Source organism: Meriones unguiculatus, chromosome 4 (genome assembly GCF_030254825.1).
Source record: "Meriones unguiculatus strain TT.TT164.6M chromosome 4, Bangor_MerUng_6.1, whole genome shotgun sequence".
Taxonomy (NCBI): domain Eukaryota; kingdom Metazoa; phylum Chordata; class Mammalia; order Rodentia; family Muridae; genus Meriones; species Meriones unguiculatus.
In genome coordinates, this window is record NC_083352.1 from 81826864 (window position 1) to 81848441 (window position 21578).

Sequence of the window (21578 nt, forward strand, 5' to 3'; positions counted from 1 at the left end):
TTTTACATTTTTATACTTTTTTCCTTTAAACACAGCCAGCAAATGCAGGCTAAGTTTTATACACTAAACTATCATTATGACAAGTAACCAGGACTGTTTGGTGAGTGTGGTCTTAATGAGTCTCTGGAAGAGGGCCCTAAGACAAAGAATTAATTGCTCTATCTATCTCATTAGCATGGCTTAAGGTAAGCCTGCCTTGTGAGGGGAGGTCCCTTGGCCAGGAAATTGACCAGGTCCATCTGGAATGTTAGGTCCACCCAGACCAGAGATTCTGTTCTCTAGACCAGAAGGAGTTTTCTCTTGACAACCCTTACCTGCTACTGTAACATTTCCTCCTCTGAAGAGCTAAGCTGTTATGACTGACTGAGGAGCTGGCAGCATCCAACATAGCTGGGACTTGAGTAGGAGAAACCAGGGTAGGAAGAAAAGATAGACGAATGTATGAGAAAAGCTGGAGTCAGGTGAGCCGTGAGCACTCTGACGGAGTGGTCCCAACTACACAATAACTCAGAAACTCAGTACTTCTGTTACGTACAGTACAAAAGGAGGCGCTAGCTCGTCTCAGGTGTCTATAATCAGCCTTGGTGTAAATATCTGGAGGGTGAAGCTACGGTTGTATGAGCCTTTTACGCATACTAATCAGTCCTTAAGTATTCATATTTATACAGTCTACATTCACACTGGGACCAGAGAAGGCTCTGCCATCCCTCTGAGCCTCACCCCAGGGGAAAGGCTTTGCCAAATTCCCATGAGTCTGAGGCACTGGTCCCACGTGCACATTCATTGAGGACTTCATCTGCTATTTATGCACTTACTTGGGACTTCCTGAGTTCCCCACGTGAGGTGTTGGGTGGGGGCCTCATCTATATGGTTATAGGAGCCCTCATCCCTGCTGAGTTGTTGGCCCTCACTTCTCTATATGGAAGCCCAATAAATTCACTGGCAACATTGGATTTTGGTGGAATTGTGCTTTGGTCTGTCATTGAGATCTCAGAGATAGATAGAGCTTACCTCTCCCCCCAGGAAGCAATTTTAACAACATAACCCTAGAAACATGTAAGAACTAGATCAGAGATCAGAGTGCCCAGACACTTGGCATCTCTGGTCCCTGGTAAGACTGCTGCTGCTCAGGGCATCTGGCTTTTAGTCAAAAGAGGACCTGGTTAATTTTCTTTGGGATCTTGATGCCCTAAACTGCCTAGTTAAGTCCTACCTCCTGTTTTCTTCACCCCTTTTTCCAAAGAAGAAACCTTAACTGCTGGGGCAGTGAACCTCACTGTTGGGGCAGTAAACATTCACTCTTCTAGCTCAGTGGGGGCATTGAATGTGGCAGTTAGTGTACCTCGCCAATGGGCCTAGAAGACACCTCCAAAGTGCTCTAGTACTTCTAGTCATACCGCAGACAGATGGAGAGAGGAAAGGAAGTCTTTGGTGCCTGCCTGAAAAGAGACATGAAGGGGAAATAACAGCAATGTGAAATGTCTACACCTCTGGCTGGTGCCGACAGCATGAGAGATGTGGATCCTCTTGGTGGTGGGGATTCTTCTTGTGGAAGTGGGTCGGTAGGAGCCAGCTTTGGAGACCATAGGTCAGTGCTAGCATCCCAGTGGCTGCTTCCTGTTAGGCCACCATGTGAAGAGTCTCACTTATGTTCCTGTTGCCACAACAGACCGAGACTGTCTGAAACTGGGAGCCAAGATAAACTCTCCCTCCTGTGAACCGTTATGTTGGGTCTTCTGTCATAGCAACATAAAACTAATACCAGTGTTCAATCGCTGTCTTGTAAACCTCCCAATCTTTATCGCAGCAACAAAAATGTGGGTAATTATATGTATGCTTGCAGTAAGGAGCCAAACATCAACCTAATTGGAAGAAGGATGGATCATGAAACTTTATTGATATGGACATCTTTCCCAACACTTGATTTGAATAACATTCACAGCACATAAATACTGCACTTTCTTGTTCAGAAAACAGAATCTCTAGCCACTGTCCTGGTGCTGACTTAAGAAAAATAAGAACCGTGTACCTGAGGCATGAGACCATTACCTCAAGCACCAGACCAACAGAAACTCAGTGAACAACCTACAAGAAGCTCAGAAGTCAGCTTTTGTGAGGGGCTGATTTTATTCTTATTTTAGTTTCTTGATGCAAGGTGTCGTGTAGCCGAGGCTGGCCATAAACTCCTAATGCAACCAAGGCTGACTCTGCACAATTCTCTGTTTGCTTATACAGTGCTGGGGATCAAACTGACCTCAAACTCTTGAACTTTCTGCCTCTACCCCACCAGCTTTGATATGATTATTCTATTCAATGACGTAGAACTAAAAGAACTGAATGTTTCTAGGAAAATTTAGACTTATGTGGGCCTGGACTAGCACCTAGAAAGTAGAGAAAATAAGGAAAAGGAAAGCGTACTAGATACTGAAATCACTTGGGCCCATGTTACTGTGAAAGAAGATCTCAGCTGGTTATACATGGATGTGGAAGCCAGACATCAACTCTGAATTAGTTCCTCTGGGCAAATGCTACCCATCTTGTTATTTGAAGATAGACAGTATCTCTCACTGGCCTGGGATTCTCCAAGGAGACCAGGTTGTCTGGGCAGCCTCCTGTTGCCACCTCTTAAGAGCTGAGATTACAAAGATGTACCACCACAACAGGATTTTAACATGGGTTCTAGGGATTAAACCCAGGGCCACATGCTTGCAAAGTTAGCATTTTACCTACTGAGCCATCTCCTCAGCTCTTTCACTGGCATCTGACAATAATTCACTGCCTTCTCGGTGAACTTGGGAACAGCTGGTTGAGCTACTCTATGTCTTTAGTGAGAGTTGATGTGTCAAGTTTTGTGTATTTAATATCATTCTAAATAAAGCACTAAAGTCTAGTATTTCACCCTAGAGAGATGGCTCAATAGTTAACAGCGCATACTGTTCTTGCAGAGAACTTGAGTTTGGTTCTCAGCAACTAAATCAGGTGGCTTACTACCAGCTGCCTATAACTCTAGATCCAGGGGATCTGATGCCCTCTTCTGTCCTCCACAAGTACCTGCAACTCATGTATACACAGAGACATACACATATAATTAAAAACAAATATTTTTAAAGTTATATACTTGCCCTAGTTTTATTCTAAAATTATTATACTACATATTTGTAGTAAACATTTAGGAAAATATGTTGAGAAAGGAAGAAAGCCTTTCTCAGCTACTTGAACGTCATGATACTGTTCAAGAATGGTATCCTGAGAACCCCTAATTTCACAAGGGTGCTGAAAGCCATGGAGAAGAGTCATGCATCCATGGTGCGATCTGGTTAGAGGAAGTTCCACACGGATTAGAGAAGGTTCCCCACTGCAGGGCCTCACTTAGGGAGACATCAAGTAGCAATACACTACATACTCAGTGCAACAGTCTTTGGTTTTAGCATATAACTAGCAGGAGCATAACCCCCTTACGACAAGAGTCTGGTGATTCTTGGCAGAGGCTAGCTCTGTCTCCTAGGAGACATTTGATAATGTCCAGAGACAAGTTTAGTTTATTTTTTCTCTCTTTCTTTGAGACAGGATGTCTACAGCCCAGGCTTGCCTCAAACTCACTATGTGTATAAGGGTGATCTGAACACCTGATCTCCTGCCTCCACCTCCTGAGTACCAGGAGATTAGAAACATGTGCCACCATACATGAATGGAAACCATTTCCCCCACAAACATGGTGGGGGAGGGATGCCGCTGGTATCTACTGGGTACAGAAAGAAGAAACGCTACTCAGTGTTCCAAAATGTACAGGGCAGTCTTGCCATAACAAGATCTCAAGCCACAAATGTCAGTTCTGAGGTTAAAAGTTCTAAGAGAGGTTTCTGTAACCCATTGGCTCCATCCAAGTCTTTGTATCACAGTGGGTGCTGATTCGTCAGAATGAACCGAGTGTGGTAGTACATACCCATCAATCCCAACACTGGGAGACTGAGGTAGAAGGAGCACAAGTTTGAGGCCAGCCTGGGTTACAGAGTAAGAGCCTGTCTCAAAAAACCAAAGTTAAGAAACAAAACAAAACAAATCAAAACAGCAACACCCCCACAAGAGGTGGGGAACTTTACTGGATGAGTAAGAGAAAGGATGCTACAAGTACAGCTCAAAGTCAACTGTACTAACTAGCAACTCTATGTGTTTACTTGTGTATGGTACAAGTATGTACAGGTTCACAGGCACATATGTGGGCATGTGGAGGCCAGAGGTCAACCTTGGGTGTCCTTTCTCAGGAGCCATCTGTCTTGATTTCTTTGTTTAGGCAGGGTCTCTCCCTGGAACCTGGAACTGAGCGGTTAGGTGAGGCAAAGCTTGGTACCCAGCGGCCCCGGAACCTGCCTGCCTCTGCCGCCCGGCGGTGCCACTGCCAGTGCATGTCACCATGGGAGCTTTTGACATGGGTGCTGGACATTGAACTCAGGTCCTCACAGTGATGTGGAAAGCACTTCACAACTGAACCACCTCACCAGGATCGTAGAATACCTTATGTGACCTAAAAGTTGGTGTCACACTTCGTAACATGTACCCGAAAGGACCTCAGATTTAGGGCAGTTAGTGCTAATGTACTATTAAAGGTGAAGCCCAAATTTTTAGATTAGTTTCAGTGGAACAAACCAAATAAAATGGCGCTAAAGGCAAACATTCAATATATTTCATTTTTACCTAAAAAAAAAAAAATTAGCCCATGAAATGCCATGCACATAGACACCATCCCTCCCTCAACCCCCTTTTTTTTTTTTTTACATATTTACAATTTTACATATTTACTTATTAACATTATTTTCTATCTTTACAATTACAAAATTATTTCACACTGGAAGAGTGTGGGAACATAGAACTCATTTCAACATAGACTTTGTAGCATTTGTTTTATCCTTTTAAAGGCAGTATTTGTCCAAAACCAACAACATCTACCACAGAGGAAGCCCATGGGAAAATTAGGGAGGACATAAAAGATTGACACAGAATTCACACAAACCTACTTCACCAACTCAAATAAATATTGCATTATTATTTACTAAGCTTCCCCTGCTAAGAAAAAAAGAAAAAGAAAAAAAATAAACAATCCCTAAGCTGTACCTTAAAAATACTTTGAAACTTTAAGCAGTTAATTCATATTCCAGACCTGAACTGTGGAACACAGCAGCTCCCTGCAATCAGCCCCACATAAATACGGTGTCCAAGACATCAGCCTGCATACACCTGAGGCTGCAGTGGTGGGGGGAGCTTGTCATTCTCTACATTTTCAGAGTCGATGGCTGCTAATGGTTGGTTTGGGGGTTTAATCTCAAGTGGGTATTTCTCAACAATGTCTTGAACTTCCTTGGCAATTCCATCCGTCCAGTCTATTAAGTCTTTTTCAAGTTTCTTAGCTTCGTTCATGATCCTTTCTTGCCGTTCATTCAACTGAGACAGGAGGTCCAAGTTCTTATACATTTGCTTCACACCTAAGCAGGCCTCCGGGGACCAACTCTCAGACTCCTGCTTCCTCGGGGAAGTCTGGCCAGACATGTATCGGTCAAAATCCTCCTGACTTAAATTCAAAGACTGAGCATCTAATTTCTCAATGAAAGCCACAGCACAGCACTGCAGAGGAAAGAGAACAGTGTGGTAGTTAAGGCAGAAAGGCTGCAGGTAGATTCTTAAATCTCTCCTCATTTCCAGTATTGAGGATTGAACCCAGGCCCTCAAGCGCTGCACAAATGCTCTGCCACAAGCTATATCCCCAGCCCTTTCTTGTGTCTTTGAGACAACTGGCAGCCCAGGCTAGCCCTAAACTGTGTAGCCAAGAATGATCTCTAGTTACTGATCCCCTAGATCCTCGTACTTCTGCTTCCAGAGTCCTGAGATTACAGGCACGGGCACAGCTATGTAAACAGAGCTTTTGATCGACCCGCCGCATCCTCTCAGGCACTGCACTAACATAACCAGTTTTCTGAACATTTGATTTTCTCTTAGTTCCAGAATTTGTTCTAGTGGCTTCATAGCCCCACTACTTCCTTGTTCCTCAGCAGACTCTGCCCTCTGCTCTCCATTCTGTCTTCCCCATCAACTCTCCCAGCTCTGCCTCTTGAGTTCCAGCTGTCCCCACCGATGAGCATTCACAAGTCTGTGTTCCCTGTCTTGAACTCACCCTGAGCTCTGGTTATTTATTACATATGAAACATTTACTAAAATCCCAAACAGCTTCAACATCAGAAAAGAGCTAGTGAGTTTCCTTTCCCAACATCTCCTATTCAAGTCAATAGCAATGCTGAAGTCAGCAGCCCTGGAATCAGCCGATTCCTCCTTGCAGCAGATCACATGCGACTGTAGAGCTGCTGATGCCAAGTAAGCAACAGGACCCAGGCAACCTGCTCTCCGCGGATCTTAACTCCTCAAAGAGATGCCATGCTTTGAGGGACAGTGTACTCCCGCAGAAATGCAGGAAGGTGAAGTGTGTGCACACACCGCCACCCTTAGGAGGTCTAAGCTGTCACGGACGAACCTGTCACATCCCCTCCCGGGCCTCCTCCCTGCCTTCAGGAGTCACATCTTACCAGGTTGGTGAAGTAGTAGCCGTCCTCGCCTGTCATAAGGCGGCTGGGGTTACAGAAACGAGTGATGTACTGGATGTTGGACTGCAGGCGAGGGGGGTTACCCTTCAGGACGATGTAGATGAGAGTGGGCAGGAAGTCGTCGGCGGAGGCTGGCTCATTCTTGGTGATCTTGATGGCGTTGAAGATGTGCTTGCTGCACCTGGTGATGCAGGCTAACTTGTCCCGAGGCACACGCTTTGAGTCCATCTCGATGATGTCTGTAAAGAAGGACAATGCCACTGAGAGGCACTGGACACTGAGAACGACTGGAGAGGTCGGTGCCGCACACCTCGAATCCCAGCACAGGATGCATAAGCAGAGGTATTTGATGAGCCCTTGTTTTTATCTTAAAGGTGGGGAGGGCAGCAATGGGCTAAGTATTCTAAATCCTTTAGGATTCAGTGATGTCCCCACTAACCTACCCATGCCTCCAGCAGTTAACTGAGTATAGGAGGAACTTAGATCCCCAAAGCAATAAACACAAATTCCTATCTACAGACCACGAAGCATGAACCAGGCAAGCCAGCTTTAGACCATCCATCTCCAACATAGGTCAATGAGTGTCAGAGGGACTGCCTGACCACCTGAGATCATGCACAGAGCAGAGGCATGACACAAGTTTGCCCAAAAGCCCATGGGCAAGCATCCCTGGGCTCCATGGAAGAGGAAAGCAAGGCTTTAAAAAAGTGTTTGACTGTTTCTTGTTGTTTGCTTGCTTTTTTGTTTTTATTTTTCCAACTGGGGCTTATATTTATAGGCTAGGCAGGCCCCAAGTCCTTATGTAGCAAGAATGACCTTGACCTCCCAAGTGCTGCGATGGTGGGTGTGCACCACCACATCCAGTTAACTAATGCAGTCCTGGATGGAACATAGGGCTTAGGAGGCTGAGCCCCATCCCCTGCCTCTTTTCAAAATTCATATCTCAAAATTCAGTGCAGAAAGTCTTCGCTGTGTATACTGCTTCTCAGGGATGTGGCTACTGACAAGCCCTTTCCTAGACATGAAAGCCAGAAGAGCTAACCTGAGTGGAGAAGAATAGTAGAGCCATTGTCATTTCTGGCTGAATTTCACCCTAGTTTAGCTCAGTGTTCAAATAATGACATTTTGGGCCAGCAAGATGGGTTGCTATATAAAAGTACTTGCTGCTACACTGGACAGCCTGAGTCTGGGTCCTGTGGCACACACTGTGGAAGGAGAGTGCTGAGTCCTACAAGTTGTTTTTGTCCTCACACAGGAAGGAAGGGAGGGAGGGAGGGAGGGAAAAAGAAAGAAAAAGAAAGAAAGAAAGAAAGAAAGAAAGAAAGAAAGAAAGAAAGAAAGAAAGAAAGAAAAGTAGGTTACTTAAAAATATATCAAAAGCATGGGGCTGACAGATAACTCAGCAGTTAAGAGAACTAGCTCTTCTTCCAGAGGTTCAATTCCCAGCATGCACATGGCAGCTTACAACTGTCTGAAACTGCAGGATCTGACATCTTACCATAGACATATATACATGCAAAACACCAATGCACATAAAGTAAAAATAAATAAATAAATAGTTTTTAAAAATATGACAAAAGTAGTTCAAGTTAAAAAGAGAATTTAGCGGGGCTGGTAGTGCACACCTTTAATCCTAGCACTGGGAGGCAGAGGCAGGCAGACCTCTATGAGTTTGAGGCCACTCTGGTCTACAGAGTGAGTTCTAGGTCAGCCAGGGCTATACAGAGAAACCCTCTCTTGAGAGAGGGATTGGGGAGAATGGGACAGAGGGAGAGATGGGGTGAGAGGGAGACGGAAGGGGAAAAGGAGTTTACTTGCTGTAGTGGGTAGCACCCCAGCACTCAGGCTGTGAGTCTTAAGTCAGCCTGGTCTTCCATAGCAAGTTCCAGGGTTACAAAATGAGATCCTGTCATAAATGAAGAAAGAAAGAGGGAGAGAAGGGAGGAGGAAAGGATGGATGGGTATTAAGGGCTTTCCATGGGTTATACTGCAGCATCATGTTAACCTATGAAGATCATCAGATGTTAAGCTCTCAGCTCCACTGACCTGTGATCGCCTTCACCACCATGTCAGACACTTCAGGGATTTCCTCATTGACAGGAACACAGAGCATCTGAGGTGTCACCCAGTGCAGAGCCCTGCAAGACAGGGATGGTCAGGAAGAGGCCCAAGAACACAGGGTAGATGACTCTACTCTTGTTGTTTCCTCCAATCAAAGGAAAACAGGGGTACCACTGACTTATGAGGCAACCCCAAGTTCAAGCACATGACTCCTGCCCATACAGGAGCTTAGCTGACACAAGGAAGCCCAGCCCTAAAACGGCACACTGCTTCTGTACCTATCACAGCAGAGGACGAAGTCTCCTGGCTCAAAGGAGATTCTGCAATAAAGGCTGAGAATTTGCGGCTTGCTGTCTTCACAGTCCACAGCTGGTCCTACCTTACACTGTTACACCCTGCCTTCAACGTCCAAAATATCCAAGAGCCCCTGAAGACCCTCAACCTGAGTCACTTCCTGGCTCACCCTGACTTTTCACTGGCCTCTGATGCATGCTTAATGCCTTCAACCTACCCCTCAGTCTAGCATTCATCTAACTTCTAGAACTTGGCCTTGGGCTCTATTTTGCATCTTCTCTGTGTCAACTCATTTCTGGTGCCACATTTCCATGTACTTATCTAATTACTAGTCCCTTTAACTACCAGCCCCTTTATCTAAGACCTCATGTGGGGTTCCTCAGCCAAGGACAAAGGGGCCTCAGGACACTTCCCGTAACTCCGCCTTGAAACCGTTCTCACACTGGGGTGACTGATGCTTGATCTTCACTGTTAACCTGACTGAGTCAGAATCCCCTAGAGGACACCTCTGGCCTCAGCTGTGAAGTCAGGTAGAACAGATTAACTAAGAAGGTAAAAGCTACCCTAAATTTCAGTGGCCCATTCCATGGGCTCGGGACTCAAGGTGAATAAAAGGGAGGAGAGGGCACACGTGTAATTCCAGCATTTGGGAGGTAGACGCAAGAAGACAAGCTAGCCTCTGCTACATAAAACTCTGTCTCAAAAGACAAAGAAAAGATGGATAAGAGGTTAAGAGCACAGTCTATTCTTGTAGAGGACCTGGATTCAGTTCTCAGTACCCACATGGAGGCTCACAACCATCTGTGACTCCAGATTCCAGGGGACCCAATGCATCCTCTCACCTCCAAGGGCTCCTGAACACACATAGCACATATAACATACACTCAAGTACATACACGTACACATAAAGTAGGTTTGTAAAAGAGGAGGAGAGGAGAAGAGGCGTCTTGATCCATGGAGTCATGGAGAACCCCGGCTGCCTGTTCCTGCCACAGCCTGCCCTCCCCACCGTGATGGACACTCTCCTAAACCATAGCTAAAAGAATTCCTTCTCTTAGACTGTTTCTGTCAAGTATTTTACCACAACAGTGAAAAATTAACAAACAGAGGTGGCTTGTTCCTTACTGTCCCACAACTGCTGAACTCAGGGTATGGGTTCACTCCACTGGTTCCCTAAGTCAGCAACTGTCACCAGTTCAGACTGGCAAAGACGAGCCTGCAGGGATGCCTGGAGACTGCAACCCAACAGGGTGGGTAGAAGGGAAGACGACACCCACTGCCTGAGACAGTCACAGTTTCCCGCCTGATAAGACAACACAAGGAAGCAAGAAATCAAGTTCTCATGTTCCTTGAAACATGACCTAGAACGATCTCACATACCCAACAGTTGCTATCTCCAGCCAACTGGAGCAAGACAGAAAAGCAGGTTCCGTCAGCCCGGCTGAGGAGCCCACGGAAGCTCACACATGCTACTGCTTTCATGCCATTGTTCCATTCTAGACAGCAGAGAAAGGACAGGCACAGTAGTCACCTGATCCTCTTCTGAATGGCGAGATCCTTCTTCTCATCATCAGTCGTCTCTGGGCAGAACACGAACTTATAAAGACGGGTCATTATGTGCTTTTCGATCTGATCCATTATCTTCTCCACTTTCTCTGGAGGCACTGGAATACACAAATGGGTATAACAGCTCAAGAGAAGAATTTCAAATTAAGATTATGTTTTTATGGTATTTTACACACAGTAATAATACTAACAACAACAACAACAATAATATAAATTCGCTATAAATACATCCAGTAAAGAAACTACAAATATCACATAAAAAATCCTGTTTAAGAACCCAGTGCAGTGGTGGTGTAATCCCAGCACCAGCAGAGGCAGAGGCAGGTGGATCTCTGTGAGCTCGAGGCCAGCCTAGTCTACAAAGTGAGTCCAGGACAGCCAAGGCTACACAGAGAAACCTGATCTTGAAAAATAAACAAACAAACAAAAAATCCCTTTTAAAAATTCACAACTACTAGCCAAGTGGTGGTAGTGGCAGTGCACAGGCCTGTAATCCCAGCACTCAGGGAGGCAGAGAAAGGTGGATCTCTGTAAGTTCGAGGCCAGCCTGCTCTACAAAGTGAGTCCAGAACAGCCAAGGCTACCAAGGCTACACAGAGAAACCCTGTCTCAAAACATAAGCAACCCAAACATTACACCTCTTCAGGCTGGGGTCATGGCGCAAGTAGTAGAGTGCTTACCCAGCATGCATATCCATTCCTGGCCCTGTCTAAACCAGGCATGGTGGTTGCAACTTTTCACACTACAGCGCTTACCCAATTCCCACCTATTGCTTCAGCTGTTTCACTGGAACCTAAGGTATATGCCCTCCAAGGGGAAAGACTTCTTGTGGGTCCTTCTCTATTGCTACATTGGTAAAACACTTGGAATTCCCAAGGCTGCCAAGTGCTGGCAAATTCCCACAAAGCTACCATGTTCTCTCTGAAGCACATACATACACGTCAAGCATATGCAAAATGCATCCTAAAGTATAGTGTCAGCAGAAGGCTAGTCTCAGAGAATCTCTTCAAACCCAAAGCTCTAAGTTGCTGGGTCTCAACTTTTTTCTGCCTCCAACTCCCTTAGGATTATGTCATCATGAACAATGACTCACCAAAACGGCAGTTCCAACATGGGCAATTCATATAGAAAGCTTCCTGAGCACTTTTGATCTTCCTCACTTTACCCATAATATAGATACTACATCACTCAAAATAATACCCAACTGCCCTAGTCAGACATAGGGAGGCATTTTAAAGGCACTGCAGGTATGAGGCAGCTTCCAGTGTCAGCTCAGTACTTTGGCAAGCTGGCATGAGCACCAGCCAGGCCAGTCACAGAAGGAGGACAGCTAACGAGCTACAGCCGGCTACCCCGTCACAGCTGCCGGACAGTGCATTACCTTTCCCTCGGGTCTGCATTCTTTCAGCCACGTTCTGGTAAAAGTCCTGAGCACATTCTGACTGTTCCTCAATGCTTAAGTCCTGGAATCAACAGACAAGAGACTGGTGAAGAGCTGAAAAGTTTGAGAACACTAAATTTTAACAAGTTTCTAAAACACACCCCTTGCACTGAGCCAATTCTAAAAGCAGTTACAAGTTACACAGATTCTACAAGAAGGAAAAGTCATGATCTTTACATTTCACTGCATGTACGTATAATATGTGCACACTCCATTTATTGCATTTACTCATCATTCTCATCATTATTACTGTTGTTACTATTATTAATTTTTCATGACAGGGTCTTGCTGTGTAGGCCAGACTTTTTAGAATTTAATAGCTGTAACATAAGGTTTTTGATCTCTTGAGTTGATTTTTTTAATATTCACGTATCTGTTTATTTTACAGGTATGTGTTTGTGCCTTACGGTATGTGTGTTTACAGAGACCAGAAGAGGGTGCTGCGTGGATCTCCTCTAACTGGAGCTACAGATAGATGGTTGTGAGCCACCATATGGGTATTAGGAATTGAACCTGTGTCCTCTGGAAGAGTAGCCAGTGCTCTTAACCACGAGCCCATTGCTTCATCCAATTTTGATTTAAACTGGTACTGGAAATTGGTCCTAGGGTATCATGAATGCTACATAAGTGCTTTCCTGCCTAACCAAATCCCCACCCTATTTTAAGTTTTGTACAGGTATAAAGTAAGAATCCACATTCACTTTTTCTTGTTGTTTTGAGACAGTGTTTCTCTGTGTATATTCTTGGCTGTCCTAGACTCACTTTGTAGAGCAGACTGGCCTCAAACTCAAAAAATATCCACCTGCCTCTGCTTCCCCCAGTGCTGGGATTATAGGAGTGTGCCATTGCACCTGGCTCACACATTCCCTTTTAAACTTTTATTTTATTTTGGAGTGTTGAAGAAAAGGCTCAATAATTAGAAGCTCATGCTGTTTTTGTAAGTTTGGTTCCCAACACCCACATCAGGCAGTTCATCACCATCTCCCTTTAACTCCAGTTCCAGGTAGTCAAACGCCCTCTTCTGGACTCTGTGGGCAACACATCCATGTGCACATACCTAAACACACACATAATTAAAGTAATATCTTTTTTTCCTTTTTTTTTTTTAATTTTATTTTTTTCTTATCAGTTACATTTTATTAACTCTGTATCCCAGCCGTGTCCCAAGTAATATCTTTTTAAGCTGTGTGTGTGTGTGTGTGTGTGTGTGTGTGTGTACAGTGCCAGCAGAAGCCAGATGTTGGACCCTGTGCACCTGGAGTGTTGTGAGCTGCCTGACATGGGTACTGGGAACTGAACTCAGTTCCCCTGGTAGAGCAGTACACTCTTAACCTTTGAGTCATCTCTCCAGACCCACTGGTGCCTCATTTCTAATCAAGTATTTTTTTCAGCCTTTCAAAAACTTCAGTTGCTCTCTAGTAACTCCATATTCACAGGCATTGCAATACTTCTATACAAGGTGCAGTGAACAGACCAAGGCACCTAAGCATATGATCCTAGACTTGTCAAAGGCAACATTCAAGTGCCTTTCCACAAGTAGCCCAGGCCAGCCTCTAGCTCACTGCCATCTGCCTCGTAACTGCTGAGATTAAAACTATATGCCACCATACCCACATAGATTTTTGGCTTTGAGACAAGCTATCATTATTTTGTCCAAGCTGCTCTCAAATTTGTGGGCTCAAGTAATCATCCCACCTCAGCCTACCAAGTGCTCAAAGTATAGGTTTATATCAACACAGTCAGCCTAAATAGCATGTTTTAAACATGTTTTCATATAAACAGATGTGAAGAAAACAATTCTTCACCAAGCTGTGGACCTCATTAAATTAGATAACAAGGCTTGCTAGTGTCTCTCTGGGTCTCCTCCACAATTCTTTCTTTCTTTTTGAGATGGGGTCTCACTATGCAGCTCTGGCTGGCTTGTAACTCATGTAGACCAGGCTGGCCTCCAACTCACAGAGATGCAGTTCATCTGCCTCTGCTTCCTGAGTGTAGAGATTAAACACATGCACCACAATGCCCAGCTTTCCTCCATGTTTCAAAAGGACTCTTGAAGGGCTGGAGACATGACTCAACGGTTAACACACTGGCTGCTCTTCCAGAGCATGCAGATTCAATTCCCAGCACCCAACTGTCCCACTCCCAATTGTCTCTGACCCCAGTTCCAGAGGATCCAATGTCTTCTTCTCTCAGTGGGCCCTGCATGCACTAGGTACACAAACATACATGCACACAAAATAATAAAATAAATATAATTTGAAAAAATAAAATTATTCTTGAGACATGAGGCTCTGTTCAGATGACAAAGGAGAGCACAGGAGACCACATACTCTTGAACCCAGTTAGCTCTACCTTGTCTTCCCTTTTGCTTTTTTCTTTATTCACGTGCTAAACTCAAAACTTTGTCCACTGAGACACACGCATAGCCCCTTCTCCACTTTCTTCTTCTTTTTCTTTTTTTTATAACTTATTTTTATTTTATGTACATTGGTGTTCTGCCTGCATATCTGTGTGAGGGTGTCAGATCCCCAAGAACTGGAGGTGCAGACAGTTATGAGTTGTCATGTGGTTGCTGGGAATTGAACCCAGGTCCTTTAGAAGAGCAGCCAGTGCTCTTAAGCGCTGAGCCATCTCTCCAGGCCCCCTCCCCTTTTTTCTTTTTCTTTAGTGGGGGGAGGCGAGTTGGGTTTTAGGGGTTTATTTCTTCTTCCTCTTCTTCTTCTCCTCCTTGTCATCCTCCTCCTACTCTTTTTCTTTTTCTTCTTTTTGGTTTTTCAAGACAGGGTTTCTCTGCAGCCCTGACTGTCCTGAAACTCACTCTGTAGAAGAGACTGGCCTCAAACTCAGAGATTCGCCTACCTCTGCCTCCTGAAAGCTGCCATTAAAGGTGTGCACCGCCACACCTGGCAGGCCTTCTCCACTTCCTTTTCACAGTACTGGAATTGAACCTAGGACCTCCTTCTGTGCTGGGCAAGCTGTTGGTACTACTGAGCTATATGCTCAGACTACCTCCTTTGTTCCCTTAACTTTAAAACCCTTTTGTTGTTGGTTTTTGAGACAGCGTTTCACGCTGTAGCTCAGGCTGACTTGGAACTCACTATGTAGTTCAGGCTGGCTTCAAGCTTGGTGATCCTATCCTAGATCTCCCATGTGTTAAAAATTACAGAAGTGAATCATGCAAGGATGCTGTGTTAACTATGTACCTGCTTTTCTCATTGCAATGGAAACATATCATTCTAAAGACTATGACGATTCCATAAAACATATTAAATCAGGCTGCTAATCACAGAGCAAGATGTGCAACACGCAGTTATAACCTCAGCAGTCGGGGGGTGGTGGTACAAGTTTAAGGCCAGGGTGAACTACACAGCATGACCCTGCCTCAAATCAAAGAGAGCCTAGTAGGTAACAATACAGTTAAAAAAAAAAAAAAGTGAGTTGCTGGAAAGATGGCCTGGGGTTAAGAATATTTACTGCACTTGCAGAGATGTGGAACTCACGACTGCCTATAACTCCTGTGCCAGGGGATTTGATGCCCTCTTCTGGCCTTGTGCAAATATCCACATAAAGAAATTTATTATGTAGACAGTGTTCTGCCTGCATGTATGCCTGCATGCCAGAAGAGGGCACCAGATCTCATTATAGAAGGTTGTGAGCCACCATGTGGTTGATGGGAGTTGAACTCAGGACCTTTGGAAGAACAGCCAGTGCTCTTAACCTCTGAGCCATCTCTCCAGCCCCCTAAAAAATAAAATCTTAAAGGAGAAAAACAGAATGACTCTCTCAGAAGACCCCACACACAGTCATGCCTCTAGGGTGTGTCTTAGTTTCTTACATAGTGCACCCCCAACCCTCGAGCTTAATATCTATTTCAAAATATCTTTAATAAAGAAACTTTGGGGGCTGAAGAGATGGCTCAGACATTAAGAGAACTGTCTGCTCTTCCAGAGGTCCCAAGTTCAATTCCCAGCAACCACATCGTGGCTCACAACCATCTATAATGAGATCTGGTGCCTTCTTCTGCTGTGCAGGCACACATGCAGGCAGAACACTGTATACATAATAAATAAATAAATAAATAAATAAATAAATAAATAAATAAATGAAAATTTTAAAGAAACTCTGCTTTTAAAAGTAGAGGTAAGATAAAGGAACTTCAGAAAAAAATATCAGCAAAAAAATTTTGTTGGACAGTAAAACAATACAATGCAATATTGTAGTGGGTCTCAAATATGTTGGTGCTGAAGTTTTAGCCAAAAGGAATAATGTTTAGGGATTTTTTAAAAGCCTAAATGCAGCTAAAGTGTTTCCTAACAAAGATCAAAAGACACTTAATGCAGTTCTGAAAACAACTGTCTAATCTTGGCCCACATACAGAACAGGTTGTTCAATCCCGGCCAAACTAAGACTGGAGAAACAGGAATGATACAGGATCAGACTTAATCAAGAATGTGTCATTGTTCTACATCTCAACAGTTTGGGGGGGAAAAATCTAAATCTGCGCAATGCAATTCGAACAAAGATCAGTTTATATCAATGGTCAGTGGGGCTGTTTCCACAGATAAGGTTAAGCTTTCATGCTGAGTAAATCCTTAGTGTTAATTTCAAGAAAATTTAAGGGGTAAAGGTTTGTGAGCACATCTGAAGAACTCAATACAGAGTGCACCCTAATCTACACTCCAGGAGATTTCAAAATCTCCTGGAACTGTGTCCTGAGCTCTAGCTAATAAATTTATCTGATTAGTGTTGCAAAGCTAGAGCATGTGGGTTCAGGCATAAATAACAAGTTTTATAACTTGGAGTCAAAGGCCAATAGGGATTCTTCCAGACACCTGGTGAGAAGGTTCAGTGGATGAAGGCATCTGCTGCCAAGCCTGGCTACCTACGCTTGGTCCCTGGGACCCACATGGTGGAAGGAAAGAACAGATTCCTGAGGGCTGTCTTCTGACCTCCAAACATGAACGCCTATTTACAAGCACAAAAACAAATAAATGAGTGTTATTTTGAACACTTATCTTAACTGGACCTGGTATGTGGTCCATCATGCTAGACACCAAAGATACACAGAACACATGCACAAGACTGGGTGCCTTACCACAAAACAGTTGGTGCTAGTGTAAAATGGAAAATTGGCTACACAGTTGTTCTTAAAACAGTAGGAATCTGAGGCTTACCAGGATCTGCAGACTCGACAGTGATGCCCTGCACACAGAGCATGTGGCATCTATGACAGCTCCTTGCATTTTCCCCCTATTTATTTATTTGAAACAGTATCTTACTGTGCAGCCCTGGCTGGCCTGGAACTCATTATGTGGACCACACTAGCCTTAAACTCACAGAGATACACCTGCCTCTGCCTCCAGAGTGCTGTTATTAAAGGCCTGCACCACCACACCAGGCTTGCCTCTTTATTTTCACAGACTCACTAAAAAGTCAATTAAATGATTACAGAACAAGGACAGGCTATGCTTCTCAGAAGAAAAAACCAGGATGATCAGTGTTCCTGTAAATACAACATAAATACAATATATATTCAGCACATACTGCAGCATAAATGCAAATTTAGTAGAGCTATCCTCTTGACCATTCCATGCAAGAACAAATAATCCTCAGACTTCACTTTTTACACATTAAAAAGGCCTGTAACTGCCCCCCACCTCCCCTCACTCACACATACACACACACATACTAATGGCAGCTTGCATAAACTCTAAATGTCACTGTTTCTTCACAAATTCTTAAAAGGAAATGACAGTCGCTTGCTAACAGGGTGTTAGCACCCCTGAAGAGCAAGAAGGAAAGCCCCCTATGACAAGTGAGTCTTAGGGACACTTGGGAGCACACCTAAGCGGCTACTGTTTGCTGATCCCCATTCCCCTCTCCGTAAGCTTTCTGAATCTTGCAGAAGGCACTTGAAGACCTAGTTGAGTTTAATGCTGGAAAATGTGAAAAGACTTCATCTTTATTTACAAAATGAATTCTTTCACAAGTAGTCTTATGAATTATGGGAAGGGAAATTACAGATAAGACATTCCGGACTAAAGACACAGGTATGAATTAGCATAGTGGCACACACCACCTATAAATGACAGCAGCATTCCAGAGGTTGAGGAAGGGGGAGTCACAAGTTCAAAGCCAGTCTCTGCCATATGGCAAGTCTGAAGTAGACCTAGACTATACATTGAGGTCACACCTCAAAAACTCACAAAACAAACCTTCTACACGGTGGTTAGTTTCCAAAATCCCAACACTGTGAAGGCTAAGGCAGGAGGCAGGAAGCCAAAGACTAGCCTAGGCTCCACAGTGAGAGGCAGCCACAGCTCTAGCCCACTGGTTAAAACCTAGCAAGGTATCCAGACACGTCACTTGTCCTCTTTGGATTGTCCTTCATCTACGAAACAAAGGGACCAAAACTGCAGCTACCAAGGTCTATACTTTATCTTTCTTTCTCTAAACAAACATGGAGAAGAATACTAAAACTCCAAATACGCACCAGGTAAGGTGGGCACACACCTTTAACCTTAGGAGGCAGAGGCAGGCAGATCTCTGTGAGTTCAAGGTCCGGCTGATACATATAGTGAGCTCCAGGCCCGCCAAGACTATACAGTGAGACCCTGTCTCAACTAGAGGATAAAAGGAGGGGTATCCAAATATAGCAAGAAAAACAAGTACTAATGGACACAATCTAATTCATGCTACTGACCTAACAGTTGAGCTAAAGGGCTATAAGGCACGCTCCTCTATTACAAGGTGACAAGCAAGGCTGGCCTGTCACTCTGTAACTGCAGTTCCACAGAGGTGACCAGGGCACAGTGGAAAAGTACTAGCCTGGGAGTTGGGTGTTAGCTGAGCTAAAGGCTTGTATTAGGTAAATATCACCTTGTTCTTCTCAGGTATAAATTGACAGGATTACAGTTACCTCTGGCCCTCCCTAAAAACACAGCTCCTGTTTCCCAGTCAGTCTCACCTACCCTTTTGTAATGCATTGCTTCCAGAAACATCTTTGTCTGCTTATAGATCTCTTGGCCTGTCTTGTGGAAGGTCTTGAGAAAGTCTATGAACTCCTTAGTCACTCGGTCCGTCTCAATGCTGGTTTGCCGGTTTATGGAGGGACTGGGAGCTTTGGCCTCCTGAATTTCTGCTGGGAAAATTAAACACAATAAGTTTTGTTACCCAGAAGACTGATATATGGAATTACTCTATGTAGCTAACAAGATTACTAAAATTATGTTTAATCAATTATGTTTATATCACTTTTATAGTTAAACATTTGGAATGAGTTTCCTTAAAGTGAGGAAAATTAAAGTATAAGTAGGTAAAACTACATGACCAGCAGAACTGGAAATGTGGCTCAGTTGGTGATGTGCTTGCCTGGCATATTCCAATCCCTGGGTTTCAGCCCCAGTAATGCATCAACTAGGCATCAGCTAGCTCCAGTAATGCACCAGGTAGTAGCACAACTACTACCCCAGCACTTGAAAAACAGAGGCAGGAGGATCCAGGTAAATTCAAGGTCTACCTCAGTTGCCTAGGGAATCTGAGGCCAGCCTGGTCTACAAAGTGAGTCCAGGATAGCCAAGGCTACACAGAGAAACCCTATCTCAAAAAAAAAAAAAAGCAAAAAGCAAATCAAGTCATAACAAAGCCCCTCATACCTTGCTACCGACCAAACAGCGTTAAGGTGAGTAAAAGATGAAGGAAGGCAGAATGCTCTATTATAAGGCAACACAGGAAGGGGCCTGGTGTTCCCATAAGTCAGAGGTTCCACAGAGATGACCACAGAGTGTGGTGGAAAAGTACCAGTGCCACACCCCTCAGATAAATAAAATCTAAAAAATAAAAACCGACCATGGGCCAGTAAGATGGCTCAACAGGAAAAAATGTCTGCCATGCAGGCCTGGAGATCTTAGATTTACCTCTAGAACCCATATAAAAAGAAAAGGAAAAAACTCCACAAAGTTGTAATGTTATCTCCACAGGTGTACAAACACACATCAAACTAATTTTTAATTTTTTTAAGCTAACAGAAAGCAAAAAAGAAATATTCAATAGAGCTGCTCATTAGCATTCTTTTAGTCAAAATACACAATGCTTTGATCTCTATCATTAATCACTAACACTGAAATGGTACCCTTTCTTGAACAACTTTTTTGCCAGTTGCCCGAGTCTGACAAGAAAGTCACCAATGGAAACCACCCATCGAAGCACAAAGACATCAGGTGACACACAGCATTAGAGAATCTTCCAAATCAAACTTCACCTACCAAAAAGGCAAAGGCAAATTTACTTCCCCACTGTTCAGTTTGCAAGTCACACTGCTCACAGTGAAGATGCATCTAAACTGGAAGAGGATGAGTCAGGAGGATCAAGTTCTAGGTTAGCCTGGATTACAAAGAACATTTGACAACATCGTGAGCTATGTAACAAAATTCTATCACCACCACACAAAGATGTGGGGACAGAAAGCTTCAGGGCCAAAGGCAGAGAAAAACAGTCATCTCCTTCATTGCTTCGTTTATGTACACTCCTCTCCAACAAATACTTCTGACTAAACAAACAGAAAAACAAGTCCTCAGTTGAGCATTGTTTTTTTCCTTTTGAGACAGAATCCTCCTGCCTCAGCTTCCTAAGGGCTGGGACTACAAGTATCTACTGCCACAGCCTACACACATAAAAAGAAACCACAAGGTATTAAAATCAACCAACTTCACACTTTTATTTTATTTGTCTGTTTTTCAGACAGGGTCTCACTATGTAGCTCTGGCTGACCTAGAACTCAGTAAGTAGGCCAGGTTGGCCTTGGATTCACAGAGATCCACCTGCCTCTACCTCCTTAATTCTGGGAGATGCCTAGCCCCACACTTTATTTAGGAGGAAACCCCTAACTTCCATCCATGAAGATATACCCCTCACAAAACTAGACAGACAAACAGATGACAGAATTACTTGGATATTTTATGCATGTGGGTGCTTTGTCTGCATCAGAAGAGGGTATCAGATCTCATTATAGGAAGCTGTAAGGCACCATGTCAGTGCTGAGCCATTTCCAGCCCCAAGACCAATAATCTTAACAGGGAAAACAGACACTTCATGCACGACAAATACACAAATTAAAGCACAAGAAGATGTCATTTGAAAAGCTAATTAAGTAATTTAGTAATAACAATATAGTTAAAAAGTCAAGTTAGTAATAACTAACAAAATCGTAGAAATCTATGTTGGTTTGAATCAGAATGGCCCCCACAGGCTCATACATACATTTGCATGTGTAGTCTGCCGTCAGTGAACTGTTTGGGAAGGATTAGAAGTACTAGAAGATGTGGTCTTTGGGGAAGTGTAACACTGGGGGTGGGCTTTGAACTTCCAAAAGTCCATACTAGGCCCAGTGGTTCTCTGCCTGCTGCTGCCTATGATCAGACGTAAAGCTCTCAGCCACTTATCCAGCACCATGCCTGTTTCCATTCCAGCACAATCTCCACCATGAGGATAATGGACTAAGCTCTGAAACTATAAGCAAGTCTACAATTAAAAACCTTCTTTTTTAAGAGTTGCCTTGGTCATGGTACCTCTTCACAGCAATAGAAACCCAAGTAAGACAAAATCTGAAATTTGATCTGGACCAGAATACA

At 43.9% G+C, this 21578-nt stretch overlaps 1 protein-coding gene across 3 annotated transcripts in view; it reads right to left on the reverse strand.

Moving 5' to 3' along the window:
- Positions 1 to 1863: 1863 nt before the first annotated feature.
- The window catches only part of Rabgef1 (RAB guanine nucleotide exchange factor 1), a 44368-nt gene continuing 24653 nt past the window's right edge, over positions 1864 to 21578 (reverse strand). For all 3 annotated transcript variants that reach the window (XM_021657060.2, XM_021657067.2, XM_021657075.2), the window contains 6 exons: positions 18921 to 19090; positions 11890 to 11971; positions 10474 to 10606; positions 8634 to 8725; positions 6570 to 6826; positions 1864 to 5616 (listed from right to left, as the gene is read on the reverse strand). In XM_021657060.2, coding sequence (XP_021512735.1) covers positions 5218 to 5616; positions 6570 to 6826; positions 8634 to 8725; positions 10474 to 10606; positions 11890 to 11971; positions 18921 to 19090 — 1133 coding nt within the window. In that variant the 3' untranslated portion in view covers positions 1864 to 5217. The remainder of the gene's footprint in view (positions 5617 to 6569; positions 6827 to 8633; positions 8726 to 10473; positions 10607 to 11889; positions 11972 to 18920; positions 19091 to 21578) is intronic.